We start from the raw sequence: 19,510 nt of genomic DNA, 5'->3' as shown, positions 1-19,510 counted from the left end.
CTATTTTTACTACTTCAACTGCGAAAATTTTTCGCGCTTGGCGCGTATGTTCATTCTACGTCCGCTTTGTTTAGTTTTGATGCTGCGTTTTTAAATAGATCAGCGCTTTGCGCCGTGGAAGGCTGCCAAGTGCGCCGCGAAAAATCGGAAAACGTATTAAAAAATATTAGACATATATTTTTTAACATTTTTTTATTTTTTATTTTCGGCATTAATAAAAATACCAGTATACCAGAAAAAAAAAATCGCGCTTGCTTCGCTCGCCAGGTGCGCTTTGACTTAAAACGGTTAACAAACACTCAGCTAGATTAAATTTAAATGTCATCGCGTCTAGATTAAATTTAAATGTCATCGCGTTCCCATAAAGTAGTTTTATTACACTTTTCATTAGTCGTATGAATGACGACGTGTGAACTCGAATTTTAAACTAAACAAACGCTTTTTGTCGCGCTTTGCGCAACACTTTACTGTCTTTGAGTGCAAAAAATATCCAAGGCCCGTCTGATTTACAGTTGTGGGGTTTGGGCACAATGAAAGAATGTTTATTGCAAATAAGCAACGAACGACAAACAGTACTTACACAGGTACTTACGATACATACAATAAATTACCCCGTGTACCGTACGTAGCGATCAGACTCCAGCTAAGTGAACAGTGGGACGGCTAAATTAACGATTTACAACATTTCTTATATAGCCTACATCGGTCAGATGTGAGTAATTACTAATTTGTTAGAAAACGCGACACAAAACACGACTTAGGAAATCGGCCATTCGAACAACGAAATTTCAACACGCGACGGGAAATTAAAATGACAGCATGAGCGATTCAGCCGGGAAACTGTTTACAGGCGGTCAGAGTTGACGGGGTCACAGAGTTTCAAAGAATCCGCTACATAGGTTGCAATTCCAAACTTTATTTTATGAATTAGTTAAACTGAACGACAGTTTATTAAACTCACCACAGCTATTGTTGCATAGTCGATTTTGTAACAAAACCTTTCAGGCCTTACAATTATCCAACCCTTCATGAAAAGGGTTTGGTGACCCCTGTTCTAGATGGACCTTAAGCCTGTATACTACGGCAAGGATAGCTAGTAAATCGAGAAAACGATTACGATACAAAACTCTGTACATTAGGGTTATTCAGAACTTAGGAAAAAACCTAATAACTTGAACGTTGAACGTTAACCATACAATACATGGATGCTCGGATGGTTTGTTGTTTTAAAAAATTATGAAAACTTTGCACTTCACTTGCGAGACATCTATACTTAGGGTCGTCTTGTACAGGATAAAAACACATGAAACACACACTTTTTAACTTTGGTACAAATGTAAGACAATTACGTTGAAGTGATACTAACTCATACGACTGTATAAGTTGAATGAGTGGGTAAAAGCGGGTTGGAAAAAGAACATGGTTTTGTATAAAAAACATTAGTAAATTTGTACCAATAATTTTATATAAAATATTTTTACTAGTCAACAGAAGCACTATTTATGCTTTATGAGTTACTAACAGATATAAAAACAAATATAGATGCAGCTGCGTTCCATCAAGTCCAAATTTTAAATTTTTTTGTGTTTGGAACATAACGAATTGTCAGTGAAATTCTCGTGTCCAACCTAGGGAGCTCAAAATCTGGGTTACTTTCAATTTCTTTTGCCCATAACTTATTCCCAAGAAGGTTAATGTTTTTGATGTTTTTCTTTTTAAATATATCTTTCTTGGTTTCACTTATTCCATGTAAATAATCAGAATACATTTCATCTGTTAGAAGAAGCAAACTCTGTGGTTCCAACAACAGTGAAAACTGGTACCTAATGTAGTAATTATTTTCTTTTAAGTTATTTACGGTGCTTTCCTTGGAAGAAAACCATTACTTACAAGTTGTATGGTGAATCTTCGATGCAAATCCTCTGATAAAAGTCCAACAAAGTTTGACCTCCCAGACTGATTGTACTTACTGAAGGGTAGTACAAAGGTCCATCAGTGTGTGGCTGATATAAAAAATATTATAAGTAAGTCGCCTATTATAAAAAGAAAAAACACAATAAAACAACCATAATTCCTTGTCCTGGTTTATATTCATTCACCAAAACGTGGTTAGCCTTGTTTGGCCCAAATGGTTCAATAGGGTTCACAATATCACAGCACTCCTGCAGCCACTTTAGAGAAAGGTTAAATTTAATGAAAACAGTTATTGATTTTTAAGTTTGATAATACAAGATGGGAGCTGATAAGTGGTTGTTTTAGATCAAGGAGCTGTGTAACAAGTATGGGGCTCCTTATTATATTTTTTCAGTAAGGCTTTCCTTTTGTAATAGATGTGGGACAACTTTTACTACCTTTTGGCTCGTGTTACCTCTTTGGCAGCATGTCAAGACAAAGATTAGTTGATGTTATTGGTCCCATTATAGTAAATTACTTGAGGTAATTGATTATATGCACACACTTTATCTGCTTTTTTCCTTTTTTTGCTTTCCATTTATTGTACGAGCGTTCAGTGTCATTCACCCTGACGAAGGCGGCTTGCATAGGTTGCTGAAACGTTGGGGAACAATTACAATTACCAGAGGAGCTGTTTTTGATTTATATTACCATGCCTGGTAGCAACAGTTTATATATGCACACACATTCCATAAGGTACTCTTACCAACTGTTACAAACCTGTGGAATACTTTCAGGGATCATGCCCTTGATGTGAGGCAAACCACCTAAAGACAAGAAAAAAGTTGTTTTTAAAGCTCATAACATGAATGTTTTTTATACATATAAATACATACAATATTGTGAATCATAGTAATGTTAGGCCCAGTCAAATGTTGGTTTAAGATAAAAAGAAATTAACATTGCTTTTTAATTTTCATGCTGCAATTAAAACATTGTGTTTAGTGATGTAAAAAGAATTACCTAATTAGCTGCACAATAAAATTTACCCCAGTTTTGTAGCCTTCTATTAGAAAGGTAGTTCCATTTCAGTTTTGGTGCACGATAAACTTGACCAAAGTAAAACTTTTCTTTGGCTTCTGTTATGAAATTCGGAATATAAAATATTGAGGAAGGTACCTGTGTAGATGGATATTGATAGTCATCGCTGGTCTATAATCCTACCACAACGTACATTATTTGGGTTAGCATTTATGGTTAGGATGGGTCAAGTATTATTATTAAATTTGGTCATGGGGAAGCCATCCGCATGAGACGACTAAACGAAGAGGAGACTGACTTCAACAGGAGCCTGCTCGACTTGAAGAACAAAGCTTGCAGGTCAGGTTTCCTAAACCGATGACGGAAGATATTATTAATATGGCCGCCAAATGGACCGAAAGATTCCCAGCCAAAATCCGACAGAACAACGCTGCGCAAAAGGTCATTTGGGCTACGAGCTTCACAGACCTGCTCAAACCGTCACAAAACGAACGGTTGTTGAAATCTAATGTGACAGTGGCTTACAAAAGACCGACTGCGCTATCCAACATATCAACACTTTACAATCGGCTCGCTCATGGGCCCAATGAATATATTACACGCGCTAAACCTGGGTCGTATCCGTGTGGGCATTGCGCACTTTGTGGTAATTTCGGTAAACATTCCAGTATGGTTGAATATACCTCTTTTATAAAGACTAAACATGGTTCATTTAGACTTAACGAGTCCCTTTGTTGTCCAAACTATGGTATTTACATCGCCACATGTCGTCTCTGTAAAGAACAGTATGTTGGCCAAACGAAAAATAAGTTTTCTGCGCGTTGGACGGCCCATTGCTCGGTTTGGAACTCGTTGAAGTCCGACGGCAACTCGGACAAGGCTGCTTTGCAACAACAATTATATTTTGTGTCATAAAAGTTATTTATCAAACAAACCGTTGCTTCCCGAGTGTTTTTACGTTCAATTTGTCGCCCAACCTCCGTATTATCTGTTGGATATAGCAGAAGATAAATGGCACAATAAAGTTCATGCCAGTTATTAATATACAAAAAATGGATTTACCCGGTATTAAATAATCATGTGTCTTTTTTGTTTTTACTTTTTATTTTGCATTATTTTGTCTTTTATTTTAGTTGCAATGGGCCTCTACCGTTTGCCTTATCGTCTTTGTTGTCACCTCTTGCCACCTTTTTTCCTTTTTTCTTTTCGCTTTACGAACACAGCTGGTTGTTGTTTTTCCCAAGACTTGGGTAGCAGGTTGGTCCGGTTTTCTATAGCCCTATACCTATAACTTTTATCTTATACATTTTTAACCTGGTCGCGTAGTTTGTTGCTCTTGGTTCTTTGATTATTTTCCTATGATTTTTAATTTCTACCACCATGGTTTAAGTGTTTACATTATTTTGTATTCGTTTTTTAGAGACTGATGATGCCGTGATTGGCGAAATATATTTCTCTTTTATAAACTAGAACCTATAGTGACTGATTTTGACTGAGACAAGAAAGTCTATACTTAATAATAAATTTCAAAGCCAAAAATGTCAAGTAGATCGACAGCATCTTGATTAAGACGTTTCGATACGAACTTGTATCCTCTTCAGTTAATGTGGCTGGACGTCCTACCTTTTATAAGTGAAGCTTTGATTTGCTTTTCAGTCACACCAACTGAAGATGATACAAGTTCGTATCGAAACGTCTTAATCAATATGCTGTCGATCTACTCGACCTTTTTGGCTTTCAAATTTACTATTAAGCTACATTACAGATCCGTGCATAGTGTACCCAAAGTCTATACTGTTTTACATTTTAAGCTTCACATTTAACCATTAAAATTACCACATTTTTACAATATAAACAAGTTGTCAAAAATTAAAATTGCAAGGAAGAATTAAATAGGTGCCGAGAATTAAATTCAATAATAACACTTAACCCATCCTAACCCAAACAATTTGCGTTGAACAATTATATAGTTGTGTGGTAGAATTCTAGAACAGCGACAAAATGAGTGCTATACCTCTTTCACTCTGTACTGCTCCACACTTTCCATCAGAATTGAGTGACCCACATAACTTTGATTTGTTAAGAAATCGTCCAGCACTAACAGGAAATAGAATTGCTCTTCAAACGGGTACGCTGTAGATCAAAGCTAGGGTATACAACTGATCACAGTTTTTATACTATACAGAATTAGGTCAGTATTAGTGCATGTACAACTTACTTAAATATTCATCATGCAACTCTGACACAATATTTTATTTATTTATCCTGAACCATTGTCATTTCTAGGAAATAATTTTTTGTGCTTTTTCGATTTTTTGCTAACACGTTTAGCCAAGAAGATTTAAACCAATTTTTACTAGTTCGGCCATATTAACGAAGTCACTTGGTACTTGATGTTGTTGAAGGGGTGGTACTAAATACCGAATGGTACCGAATGGTAACGAATGGCACCGAATGGTACCGAATGGTACTGAATGGAACCGAATGGGATCGAATGCTAACGAATGCCAACCAAACTAAACGTCTGATTTACTCCTAAATTTGACTAAATACCGAATGGCACCGAATGGTACCGAATGGAAGCAAATAGAACCCATTGTAACTCGTAATAGAAACACTAAATACCGAATGGTACCGAATGGAAGCAAATAGAACCTATTGTAGAACCCATTGTAACTCGTAATAGAAACACTAAATACCGAATGGTACCGAATGGAAGCAAATAGAACCTATTGTAACTCGGAATAGAAACACTAAATACCGAATGGTACCGAATGGTACCGAATGGTACCGAATGGAACCCAATGGCACCGAATGGCACCGAATGGAACCGAACGGAACCCAATAGAACCCACTGTAACTCGTAATAGAAACACTAAATACCGAATGGTACGGAATGGTACCGAATGGAAGCAAATAGGACCCATTGTAACTCGTAATAGAAACACTAAATACCTAATGGTACCGAATGGAAGCAAATAGAACCCATTGTAACTCGTAATAGAAACACTAAATACCTAATGGTACCGAATGGAAGCAAATAGAACCCATTGTAACTCGTAATAGAAACACTAAATACCGAATGGTACCGAATGGAACCAAATAGAACCCACTAAACGGTTCTATTGGGTTCCATTCGGTACCATTCGGTATTTAGCGATAATCCTACGAGATAATTGGGTTCCATTCGGTATTCAGTGATTCTTCTATGAGTACTTTTGGGTTCAATTGGGTTCCAATGGGTATCATTTGGTACCATTCGGTTCTATTGGGTTCAATTCGGTACCATTCGATACCATTCGGTACCGTTCGGTATTTAGTACGGTAAATCTCCTACGACATTGGGTCAAACGAGCTACATTAGGTCCTATTGGATTCTTTTGGGTTCCATTGGGTCCATTCGGTATTTCGTGATTATTCTACGAGTTACAATGGGTTATTTTGGGTTTCATTTGATTTCATTCGGTACCATGTTCATTGCATCCCTCCTTAGGCCTCATATACGTTTTAAAATACTCTCATGCGACATGATATCCTTCGTGTAAAATTAAATCAGATTTAGGAGTAAAACAGACGTTTAGTTTGGTTGGCATTCGTTAGCATTCGATCCCATGTGGTTCCATTCGGTGCCATTCGGTACCAATCGTTACCATTCGGTACCATTCGGTACCATTCGGTACCATTCGGTATTTAGTACCACCCTTGTTGAAGTCTCTTTGGTTTAGCACACATTTTTTGTATATGTTATATTAGTGCTAAAGTAAAGCAAAATAAAACAACTTTCCGCACCGAGGAAATTTCTTAAATTTTTACGCAACAGAGCTGAAATATGTCTTAACATCACCGCACTTTTATTTTTAATCCTCGCGTCAGGTATTTTCAACGAAATAAGTTTTCCGTGGAAGACTTGTTTTAACTGCTATATAGGGCTTATTGTCATTTGACGAAGCGATATTGGCGCTAAAGTATGGCAAAATAAATAAAAACAGCTTTCCGAAATGAAGACAATGTTCAAGTTCAACTGTGTCAAGTTTTGAAGCAACAATGCAAAAAATCATTATTAAACTTTGGTGAAATACAAAAGGGTCAGTTTCGTGTTTTCAATGTGTAATATATAATATATTTCGCGCAAAGTAACACGCGGCATGTAATTGTGCTGCAAATTAGGGTTCCTCTCCGGGAATGTTTCGACGGGAAATTCCCGGGATTTCCCGCGAATTAACAATCCCGAATCCCGGGAATTTTTTTTTATAATCCCGGGTATTTGGCAACCTAGCAAAACTTTAAAAATATTGCCGTTTTGGACTAATATAATGAAAAAAATAGTACCAACCATGTTAACGTCGTTGCCTGAGTTGTTTTATTTGCGCTTACCAGCGGCAAAACCTAATTAAATTTATTCTAACAAAAAAAAATGCGTCACAAATAAGGGTCCTGACTCGTATTAGAGAAGGTCTGGCGCTCCTTCAGTTATGAACGTATAAATTAATAAAAAAAAACGTTCTTTAAATACCGCTTATCACAACGCAAATTATTTGGGATAGAATGCGGGTTAGCGTTTGGGTGAGGGTGGGTCAAGCGGTATTATTAATAATAAACATAATAATACTTGACCAACCTCACCCAAACGCTAACCCGCACCTTAACCCAAACAATATGTGTTGTGGTATGCGCTATTTCTTTCTTTTGTTTTTTTTTGCATAACTTTCTACGTGCATAAGTGAAAGAATGCCCATAAATGAGCTTAATTAAATGTTTGAAGCTAAAATAAAAAAAATACCAATCTCAAAATGACGTGATTTTATGTATAATTTTTTCGTCGGGATCCCGGGATTCCCGGGAAGTTTCATTTTTCAATCCCGTTTCCCGGGAGTGAAAAAATCCGGGAAAAAGAGGAACCCTACTGCAAATACGTTTCGCACATTGCATTTCTAAACGCTCAGCTGTTCATTTTCTGTTTCTACGTGTAGCCTATATAGAATTACGCGTTGTAAGAGTAGTAAGACCGGCGCCACAACGAAAATCTAACGAAACAGTTGACTTTGTTCGCAAAATGAGTTTGAATCTTGGCCTTATGCACCGCATCACGTTTTCTCCCTACTCTCTGTGAACCCACATATACCATTGCCATACATCATGCCGTCCAAAGAGATTATAATCTCTTTGATGCCGTCTGATCAACGCCTATCTATAACCAACTGTGAAAAGTATGGCAAGTGCACCCGCGAGTGTTTTTTCAACCTATCAAAAGTGCACCCCGAAAACAAGTTAAACTGCACCCAAATATGTAAAACGCTTGTACAGCATACGTTTATATTGCAATGTAGCCTATGCAATACAGTGCTTTGGAAAATCATAAAGTGCACCCGAGGTGCATTTTTTTGACCTTTGTTACACCCGGTCACCCGGATTTTTTCGGCCGTGCACCCGCGAGATCTCGTCAAGATCTGCCATACTTTCCAGACTGGTCTATAACACGCTTGGACCAACGACATATAAAGAAAAAAAATATAGATTAGCTTATTAAATTAATTGCAGGATAAATTAACTGCAATGCTCAGTTAAAACTCTGCTTGCAGAAAAAACTAAGCTTGTTTGTTTAGAACAGGGGCGGGCAACATACGGCCCGCGATAGGATTTTGAGCGTCCCGCAGACAGTTTCCGGTTTTACATGATAATGTGGCCCGCGGCCACAGTCTACCGCAATCCCCAATTACTTTCTTACTACGTCAAATAATAGTGATTGTTAGTTATTCTTTAGTTTTTGTTTTGGGTTAAAATTAGAGGACTCCAGCCATAACATCGAAATAAGAACAACATCAACATCACACAGTTAGGAAATAAAACTAACACATAGTACCGGTACGGAATAAGACCAAAATAGGACTAATATCAAATAGTCGTATAACCGTCTAAATCGGAATAAGTCATAAACCCGTCGGAATAAGACCTAAATGACCAGAATCAGACCTATAAAACATTTTACCTAACCCCAAACCTTACCCCCAAGTACATTACCAACTCCACTGATAATATTAACCCTAACCCATTTTATAACCCCACTCACTACCCACCAGCCTGCCAATAACCCCAAACAGGGCCAGAAAAGCAGGTGCCAAAACAGGGGCTTCAAACCGGGGCGCCCAAAATTTAAAACCAAAACGGCCAATGCCATGGCCCCCATCGTCCCATACCTTATCCCCACAGTTTCAGGCGAGATTTTGGTCATAGAGGCCTTATTCCAAAGAATTTAGGACTTATTTCGACAGAGTGTTTTATTTAGACAATGTAGTTCTTATTCTGTCGTAGATATTACTGCGTATTTTGGCTTTATTATGTCGTTGGTGTTTGATTTTTCTGCTTTAGGTATTGTTGATTTTTAGATCTTATTGTGTTCCAAATTTAGATTTAGAGTTAACATCAATATTATTCCTTGAATTTTGCCGAGAAACGTAAAGTCTAACAAATATTGGATGCCGAAGTTCCTTTTCAAGTCAGCAATAAAATATCAATTGTTTACAGGGGAATGGAAGTGTTGCCGTGTTTAAAGAGTATAACACTAGCCGCCATTATGCGACAAAACATGTAGGCTATGGCAGTACAATTAATATATCGATCAGGAATCCGGCCCGTCAAGTACTTCAGTTTCCCATATCAGGCCCGCCGACGGGAGAAGTTGCCCGCCCCTGGTTTAGAACCAAGCGAGGCAAACGACCTGGATAACTGCTTAAAAGAAGGTTATTTTAGATGCATGGCAAGCGAAATGTTAGAGTAAAATAATTTAAACATTGTTTATAACACAGTTGAAAATGCAGGTCAGATGGATGACTTCCACAAAACCTTTTGGAGTGAGCAGTTGAAATTAAACAAGAAAGATCAGATACATATAATCGATATCATTCAGATTTGATCAAGTAAATACACTACAGACATGCCATAAATCCTCTACTGCAATCAAAACAATATTATTAGTAGAGATAGACCGATACTTTGTGAAACTTCCCTTTTTTTAAAAGATGAGAATGGTAATATTTAAATATTGTTGATTTGTGTTTATTTGTCTGCCATCCTCGCACTATACAACAATTTATATTATGAATTTGCATAATTTCAATGCAAAACTTGATTTCCAACATATATAATTTATATAGTGCATATACTATTTGTTGTGTTTTCTCAATTTAGTTGATAAATCCCAAAGTAAGCAATATATAATTATAAGATTTTCAATACAACTATATACTAATGTTATTATAAAGTGTTCTTAGCGCTTTTTTGGCAGGTCTTGAAGGTCAAGTTTTAAATTTTTTTAATTAAAAGAAATGCCGGCTGATGTTTGTATCAAAGCCAATGCACCAACGACAAGGTCTCAGCCTTTGCAGAGGGATTTCTTTTAAACAGTAGAAACCCTTGTACAGGTTGGCATTAATCACTGTACAAGGAAAAGAACTGTTGGCCCTGAAAAGGACCTTTTGTAAAAAAGTGGATCCTACTAAACAGAGGAAGATGAACTTGATAGCAAATCTTGGCGAAATAAAGCCCGTTTACCCAAAGTTGCCCTGTTGTGTTTTTTTGTATGAATATTTTTTTTGTCTGATACAGGTTGGTCAGTCGTTTGGCATAAGAATGACCACGTGTGTGAACATATTTTTCTAAATACATCGATACAAGCTTTGACGCATCTTCAGATGTTTTACCAACAGCAATGGACCATGAATTAAGCAATAAATGACAATTTTGTAACATCCTTTTCAGCAATGTAACTCAGTTCCTCACAAGCATGTAAATCTGCCTTAACCTCTTGTTCACAAGCAAGGAAAATAGGTTTAGCTGTTTCATTTATACCCCAGCAATTCTTATACTCAACTGGACTAACATCTCCTTTTAATGTTAGAAGCACTGAATCTCCAGTTTTGTAATATAAACTGCGAAGAACTCTTCCTCCAATATAAAAACACATATCTCTTTCATCGTGTGTAAGAGCAATTGCAGGGGAAATGGATAACTTGGAAGATAAAGAAACCTTAAAATGTTGTAAATGTGGCAACAATTCGACCAGTTCAGTTTTATTTCAATACCTGCGTTAACTGTATGCATGATTTTTAACTATTCACGCATAAAATTAACGTTACACACATTATGGTTGAAAGCGTGCAACAAAATGTCAGCCAAAGAAGCAGGTATTTCAAGTTTTTTTATGGAAGTGGATGTAGCACATTGAGCAATAGCCTTGTCCCATTGAAACTTAAGGTCTATAATACTGGGACGCGACAGGCAAAGTATGCACCTTGGTAAAATGTAACTGCAATCCCCTGTAAGTCGCGTAGATTTTCAAGCAAATGTTACACACATGCTGAAAGGCCAGAGAGGACATATTAGTTTCAATTTCAACCAAAATCTGTTCCATGGCTTCGTCCAGATCATCATCAGTCCATAATTCGACATCAGACATCGTTGAATTGCTTTCGGTTTTCAAAAAGACACCTATCAACAAAAAAAATTGGTCGTTTGCTTCGATCTTCCAACCTTATTTCATTACGCGCGCAAAAAATCAGCTGGTTTTAGGTAATGCAGCCATGCATGACCTTGCAAGGACTAGTGATCGTTTAAAAGCCTTTGTGTCCAAGCGTGTTATAGATAGGCGTTGATTTAACAAACACCTAAATTTTGCCCTCTAAAACGTCCTTACTTATCCCTTTTCCAGCCATTCATCGACGATTCTAGGTAATGCGACCAAGCGTGAAGCTGCAAGGGCTATTTGTCACGTGACATATCTATCCACTATGGGAGACAATCGCCGTGTCCAAGCGTGTTATAGATAGGCGTTGGTCTGATTACTTAGTATCATCAAAAAAAAAAGTTCGAAGCTACACAGGTCAAATCCAAGTCGAAGCTACACAGGTCAAATCCAATCAAAAGGTGCATTTTGGGAAACTTTTTAATCAGCGGTTCCCAAACTGGGGTCCGCGGACCAACTGGGGTTCGTACAGCAGTTTCAGAGGGTCCGCAAGGAGAAAAAAACTTTTCTCTATAGAACAAGTTTTTAAACATTAGGCTTTGTATGTTTTTTTACATTACGGTAATCATTGTTTTAGCCTAAACATTAACTGTCATCATCATTGTCTTTAGTAATGCTTTATTATTCGATCACATAGCGTGTTTTATCATGTCTCTTGTGACATCATATAAAGCAGGGGGTCGGCAACCTACGGCCCGCGGTAGTTCATCCGGCCCGCCGCCTCTTTGAAAAAACAGACACGAGTCCATTTCACATACTTTTTGACTATTTTAACTACGGAATTGCGAAAAATTTCGCGCTTCGCGCGAATGTTCATTTTACATTTGATTTGTTGACGTTTTAATGCTGCTTTTTCAACTAGATCAGAGATTATTTACCGTTGCGCCGTGGAAGGCTGCCAAGTGCGTCGCGGAAAAACGGAAAACGTATTCAAAAATATTGGACATATATTTTTTCAACATTTGTTATTTTTTATTTTCGGGAATGTAATAAAAACTTGCAAGAAATTTAAAAGAAATACCGGTATACAAAAAAAATCGAGACAAAAAATTAACTTTAAATGTTATCGCGTTCCCTCAAAGTAGTTTTATTACACTTTTCATTATAATTATGGATGAAACGTGTGTACCCCGTGTCGGCATATTTACATTGATAAATAACATATCGCGCGCATAAAAGGACACAATTCACAAATGTTGTGCACGGTTCGTTTTTGTGCACTCCAAAGAGTAATTGCTCGCGGGAAAAAACACACGATATTCGTAGTTTAGTACTTAACCACGCACTCACGTTTTCCCAGTATAGACACGTAACAGGACACAAATAAAACAAGTGGTACAGGGTTTCCGTGGTCTTTTTGCAAAAAGTACATTGGTTAGATTCGGTTTTACCAAACGAATAAAGGGAGTCATTTGTAACAATTGCGCCCAACTTAAGCTTTATCTGAAAGCTTCTTAGTTTGTTTTCGATTGTTGAATTGTAGAGGTTGCGGTAAATTTTCTCCCATGGCAGACGTGCACTCCCGCAATTTAAGGTCCAGTGCCATTTTAATTGAGCTTTTGGAGGAAAGAGAATTGTTGTTTATATTTTTTCGTAAACCGATTTGGTGGAGTTATACTGCTGGATAAATAATTTTAATGTTTGGGTTCTATACGATCGGAACATTGTTGCGCTACCCGAATCCCATTCTTCTGGGAAACTCGATATTAATTTTATGAATTGGACAAAATCTGTGTTGTTAGGTGTAAAGTTAAATTTATTTACTAATGTGTCATATTGTAGATACTCGCCGTTTCTATTCAATAAATCCTGGTGAAAAATTATATTGGAATCTATAAGTGATGGCATAATAAAAACATTTGAGCGCAATTTTACTTTTTTGTTTAGCCAAATCGGACGGCTGTTTGACTTTGGATCTATAATTTCCAAGAGTTGTTTGCACGCCGTTATTGCGCAACGTAACGTTCGCATAGGAAGTATAAGCCTTGTGATTGCATTGTTTGTTCCTATGTTCCCATTAAGAAGCGCTTCTAATCTGTTACCTTGGATAAAGGGGCCTTAGATTTGTTTCCAATCAGCTTCCGCGTTTTCGTCAAGTAGTTTAGAGATCCATTTCGTATGTAAGGCTAACAAGTAATTATCTATATTGATCATTCCTTTTAATTTTTTTCAGAAGTGGTGTGAAGTTTTTTTCAATTAGATCGGCGCCTAAGTATTTAATAGTGCCTGATGGCCATAGAAGACCACTTTGTTTCATGGGTTTGTGACAGTTTTCACCATTTGTTCCGATAAAAAAGGCGTTTGATTTGGACATGTTGACCTTGCAGCCTGACATTTCGCCGAAGTCGTCAATAATCCGAAAGACTTCTGTAAAATCCTGATCACTACCCGATAGAAATATTGTAGTGTCGTCAGCAAATAGGGACACTTTAAATTCTTTGCCATTTATTGTGATGCCGTTTTGGCGGCCCTGTTTTAACGCAGCGGCAAGGCATTCAATGCACAGGACAAATAAAGTTGGAGAGAGAGGGTCTCCCTGGCGTACGCCACGTTCAACGTTAAACGATTTTGATAAAAAGTTGTTGTTAACAATTACGCACCAAGGATTTTGGTAAAAACATTCGATCAATTTAATAATCTTGTCCCCGAACCCGAAGCAGCTAAGGCTGTATATGTGAAGTCCCAGTTTACCGTGTCAAAGGCCTTGAACATGTCTAAAGACAGTATCGCGCCAGGTATATCGTAATAGTCGACGCAGTCAATGATATCGAACAAAAGACGAATAATAGTGCCTATGTATCGTTTTGGAATAAAACCATTTTGCGAAGGCGAGATAATGTCGTTTAGTACCCCTCGGATCCTGGTGTTAACTACTTTTGAAGCAATTTTGTAGTCTACATTCAAAAGCGTTATCGGTCTAAAATTTCCCGGTTGAAGATGATCTTTATAAGCTTTTGGAAGTAGAGTTACCACTGCTTCTGACTGAGAAGCTGATAGCCTACCTGTATGTATGTCGCCAAGCTGCCATAGACGCATTTGATATTGTCCCAAAAGGTGATATAAAACTCTGCTGGAAAACCGTCTAGCCCAGGGGATTTATTTTTACCCATGTTGTAGAGAGCAGTGAAGAATTCCGCTTCTGTTGTTTCCGCTTCTAATAGTTTTGATTGTTCTGTCTTAATTTTTGGGAGATTTAGTGTTTTTAATTTTGAGGCGATTAAGGTTTTGTTCAATAGATATCCGTTTTGTTTGTAGAGTTGCTTGTAAAAGTCAACTAGACCGTCCAAAATGTTGTTTTGGTCAGTTATTATTTTATCATCTACAAAAAGTCTGTTAATACCCTTTTTTCGCAAAGTCTTTTTTCCAAATTTAAAAAGTATTTTGTATTTTTCTCGCCCTCCTCTGCCCAGCGAGCCCTACTTCGCGTTATGGCGCTTTTAGTTTGGCGCAGCATTAGTTGGTCGAGTTCCGATTTAAGTTTGGACAATTTTTCGTGTTCGCCTATATGAGTTTCTGCTTTATAATAAGTGATTACCTTTCTTATTTTATCCTTGTAACGCTGGTCATTTAATAGTGATTTATTAAATTTCCAGTAGCCTCTACCGCGTGGTGCTGGGTTAATGTCATCCCCTAGAGTTACTATATTATGGTCGGACATTATACCGGGGACTATGTCTACATTTTTAACGTTTTCGACGAGAGATCCGTCAATTAAAAAGAAATCTAAACGCGATGATGCCGCTGGTGAAAAATATCTGTTAGTTTGTAATGTGTCATATATTGCAAAAGACTTTCTCTTGCTTTTCGGTTACGATGTTTTTTACTTCCATTTTGATCTAGGACATTGTCCAGAACAAAATTAAAGTCCCCTCCCATGATTATTGGGGCATCGGAAAAGCTGTCAAGTACGGCGAATAAATTGATGAAAAATTCTGGATCGTCCTTATTCGGCGCGTAAACATTAACAATTGCTATTGGGATTGCATTTATTGTAATTTCAACCATTAAGTATCGACCTTATTGGTCTACCCTTGTGCCTGAGACGGAATAGGATAAGTTTTTGTCGATTGGTATTGCCACCTCTCTACTGCTTGAGGTGCCGTGCGCCCAAAACGCTTCCCCTCCCCATTCCATACCCCATAACTTTTTGTGCTTAGCACTACCATGGGTTTCCTGCAAAAGGGCAACGTGACACTTTTTACGACGTAAAAAATTAAAAATCGATTTTCTTTTCATAGCAATCTTTAAACCTCGAACGTTGTGTGAAATAATATTTAAAGACATAAAAATAGTATTTAAACGCGTTCGACACCAATATCTATGTCCCATTCGTACTCCATGCCACATTCACATCTGAACGCTTTATTGGGACCCATAAGACAGGAATGCTTTTTCCCGCAACTACAGTTGACTATCTTATACTTGCAATGGGTATTACTACACGCTTTACACATGGTAACCTTAGGTAGCGAGTTAACAGTAAAACAATTACAGACAACAGAGTACCTTTCGCACATCTTCCTTCGTCTTGTATTCTGGCTGGAGCTCATCGCAGCACGGCATACGTCTCAATGTCCCTTCGCATGAAGGACATTGACATGTTTCTTTACCCTCTTCGACCAGAAATAACTCGTCCGTGCAGCACTTCATTGCTACGGAATACTTGTTGAAACAACTCCAGCAAACGAAAGTTTTCGACTGAGCCGAAACCACAGCTTCAGCTTGGCAGCCAGGGCAAGTCAGCGAAATTCTGGTCGCACATAGGCTAATAGATTTGCTGTTAGGAAGCTCGTCTGGGCTTCGTTGCAGCCTTTTCCTTGACTAGTTGTTGGTACGCTTCGGTGTGCTTGACTTGATGTTGGCGTTGTTTTCAGAGTTGAAGTCCGGGGAGTTCTTATCAGCATCGTTTAGAATGCTGCTTACGGCTGTTGTAGAGTGTGGATTGTTATCAGCGTTGTTGACGCCAGCGCTAGATTGGGGCGCATCTGCGTTATCGTTTGTCTCTCCGTGTGCTTTGGCTTGCTTGTGCTCTTCTTGTCTTTTTACTAGCCGAGGAAAATTTTTGACGTTCGGGACAGTTTGCTTGTTTGTGACCTTTCTCGTCACAATACTTGCAAGTGAACACTTGCCCATGATATGTTACGTAAATTTCACAGTCCGCCATCCTAATATAACTTGGTAAAGGGTTTTCTTCCACGTCCGTTGAATTCATTGTCAAGATTCTCATTCCGGTTAGCAACCCAACCTTGTCCTTCCTGTGTGTCACCTTTTCAACTATTCCATATTTTGATATTTCCTCTGCTATGAGTTCACTGGGGAAAGGGATAGGCACCCAGCCAACTGCGGTGTTAATCTTGTCATTTTCGTATAGTTTAACAAATTTTACTGATTCTGCTGCGCATAGCTTTGTGTAAAGTTCCAAAACATTTTGTCTATTGGTGCAAGTTATGTCGACGTTTTGGCCTCGCATTTCTGCAATCCCAACTAATTTATTCAGCGGATAATCGATACTTTTTATAAGATTCAGAATTTCGTCTCTTTTCAATAAATTGACTGTCCTCATACTTAAGCAATTCGGCCTCTTAAACCTGGCCGCATTTTTATTCACTGTCTGAGCGTTACTTGCTCTGCTTGCCATTTTTCGCTCCGCACTCCACGAGCGCCAGACTTGGAATGATGAGAAACGTGTGTACTCGATTTTCGCGCTTTGCGTCAACAATTTACTGCCTCTGTAAATGTATTAAACACGTTTTTTTAAGAAGATTAAACAAATGCTAAACTCAGTATAGGCTTCAGGTTATAACCTCCACATGTGAAATAGTGTTTAAAACGGGGCTCTTATAGGGGGTTCAATAAAGACAAAAATTCATATTAAACGAAAAAGGTGCACAACGACATTTTTATGAACTTTGGTATTTGCTTTTTCAAAATTTCTAATACGTAAAATCTTCACTTAGGTAGGCTAATGTTATTGAAACGCACCGATAAACACGTCCCTTCAGAAGCGGTAGTTCATAGAGGCATGACGTAACAATTTGTTTAGCACGTGCTGTCGTGCTGAATTGCTGGTGCATAGCAGCTTTTAAAATACTGTACAATTCGGCTGCAGTAGTGGCATGTGGTACAACCTCCCTATATTTTGCATTGAAATAACTTCGCCTTTAGTTGGAGTACTTTGATTACAATGACACCACATTTCTGGGCGCTGGTCTAGAATCCTACCATAGAGTTTAAACAATTATTAAATGAATGGACAATATTTCGATTAGGGTGCGGATTAGCGTTTGGGTGTGGGTGGGTCAAATATTATTATATTTATTATTTAATAATAATAATGCTTGGTCCACTTAAAAAATCACATTAACGTTGAATTATGCAGCAGTGCGCATTGTGCTTCTATTGATAGTACAAATAAACATTAAAAATATAAAATGCAAATGTTTTAAAAATCTGATGTGATAGAAAAAAAGGAGCATTTTTGAATACCAGTTCAGCACCCAATAGATTATTTTTGCCATCTTTGGCAGGCAATATTAAAGGCCCAATACGTAAAACCACTGCAAAACAGGCGCCAACTCCAGATTCTTGTTTGGGGTTATAAATTTTTTTGGTGATGTCACAAATTTATGCCCAGTTTGTTCTAGAGCAGCGGTTCCCAAACTGGGGTCCGTACAGCAGTTACAGAGGGTCTGCAAGGAGAATTAGTCTTTTAAGTTTTTAAACAAGTTAGTCTATGTTTGAAACATTATCTGTCATCTTTTTGTCTTTAGTTATGCTTTATTATTCGATCATATAGCGTGTGCGAATCGTTCGCATTAGTTAGAACAGGGTGGTCCAAACCCAGTTGCAATTTCAGCCAAATTGATCTGGTTAATTGAACCTTTTTGCGCGAAATGATAACGTCTAAATGTAATTTAGCGATTTGGGAGTATGCAACATCTCTTTTACGCGAACATTCTACGCTTATAAAATGCAGTCTTCTAATTAAAATTTTTGTCAAATATGCAAATTTTTCGAGCTTTGCGCACACCAGTTTTCCCAGTCTCATAACATTCGATTTTATTTGCGCACAAGTTCGACGACAGAAGCAAGTTTCTGGAGCGTATCCGTCTTTCGATGCTACTTTGTGGCGTTATCTTTAAACATTTCATGCCTCGACCAAACGAAAAACGTTGATCCGCTTCTGTTACGCATTTAGCCTAGTTTATGTTGCCCGCAAAGAAAATGCCAGAAATATTGTGGCCTGTGATGCAGTCAACCGTGGACCACCCTGAGTTAGAAGGTTTTTACATTAGAAAGAATCGTGACTGCACTAGTGTACTACAAGAAATATGGGCCAACTGACCCTTGAAATTTTATATGGCCGCAAAATATTAAAATAATTGCAAGGGGTCCGCCAGGCAAAATTTTTAGAAAAGTTTGGTAAACGTTATTCTAGAGAGGTCTTGTGTTTAAATATTCATCTGAAAGCCTAATTGCGTGTAGGGTGAAAAACAACTTTTTAGTTGTTTTTAATTAAAAAAATAATTTAAAAGGAAACATGACTCATGAGGGCGATGAGGCACATAAAAGAGTTTGAAATATTGCTAAAAAAAATGGCATATATATTCACAACACACTTCGCTAGAATTTATGAGTCAAACAGCGCAACATGCCAAAGTTTTCACAGCACTCTTGGTTTGAATATATAAAATTTAAGGCGCATAAATGGTTTGTATTTTATATTTTGGCTAAAGGTATAGTTTTAGAGGGCTATGGCCTTGCGCCCCTGTGGTTCATCAAATGAACCAAAAACCTTAGCCACACCATTTTTTAAATACAGCTTGATGAATGTATCACATGGCTCACAATACATGATAGAACGAAAATAATAAAATTAGCTTGCGGCCCACTTAAAATTGTTATAAGCGCCAACATTTGGGCTGTATCGCACAGTTTGCCGACCACTGATATATGCCCTGCCGACTATGGTAGATTTTTTTGCCTTGCACTTCAAACCTCTTGAAGCAATACATGTGGGTTGCTAGAACATGCACATAAACATTCTTTTTGATGTTT

The 19,510-nt window shown here is 37.8% G+C and overlaps 1 protein-coding gene across 2 annotated transcripts; it reads right to left on the bottom strand.

The window, feature by feature from the left end:
• Positions 1-526: 526 nt before the first annotated feature.
• Positions 527-5,417, bottom strand: LOC146140535 (putative RNA/DNA demethylase ALKBH6). 2 transcript variants are annotated; one of them, XM_083393142.1, is made up of 6 exons: positions 4,949-5,414; positions 2,943-3,072; positions 2,674-2,720; positions 2,067-2,171; positions 1,891-2,003; positions 527-1,823 (listed from the first exon to the last, which is right to left on the bottom strand). In XM_083393142.1, exons 1-6 carry the CDS (start codon positions 4,979-4,981, stop codon positions 1,559-1,561), a joined length of 693 nt encoding a protein of 230 aa, XP_083249268.1. In that variant the 5' UTR covers positions 4,982-5,414; the 3' UTR covers positions 527-1,558. The 2 variants fall into 2 exon arrangements, with proteins under 2 accessions (XP_083249268.1, XP_083249269.1); XM_083393143.1 differs by lacking the exon at positions 2,067-2,171 and having other exon boundaries at positions 4,949-5,417.
• Positions 5,418-19,510: the final 14,093 nt, after the last annotated feature.

This window comes from Ascidiella aspersa, chromosome 6 (genome assembly GCF_963924565.1).
Source record: "Ascidiella aspersa chromosome 6, kaAscAspe10.2, whole genome shotgun sequence".
Classification (NCBI taxonomy): Eukaryota; Metazoa; Chordata; class Ascidiacea; order Phlebobranchia; family Ascidiidae; genus Ascidiella; species Ascidiella aspersa.
This window is presented reverse-complemented; position numbering and strand designations above follow the sequence as displayed.

What these genes read in the sequence shown, in the direction of transcription:
- LOC146140535 (XM_083393142.1), bottom strand. Translation starts at nt 4,981, where the DNA reads ATGGAAAGTGTGGAGCAGTACAGAGTGAAAGAG. An exon ending in TCCCTGAAAGTATTCCACAG is followed by an intron (nt 2,172 to 2,673) that starts GTTTGTAACAGT and finishes CTTTCTCTAAAG; the next exon opens with TGGCTGCAGGAGTGCTGTGA. An exon ending in AACCAGGACAAGGAATTATG is followed by an intron (nt 2,004 to 2,066) that starts GTTGTTTTATTG and finishes TTTTTATATCAG; the next exon opens with CCACACACTGATGGACCTTT.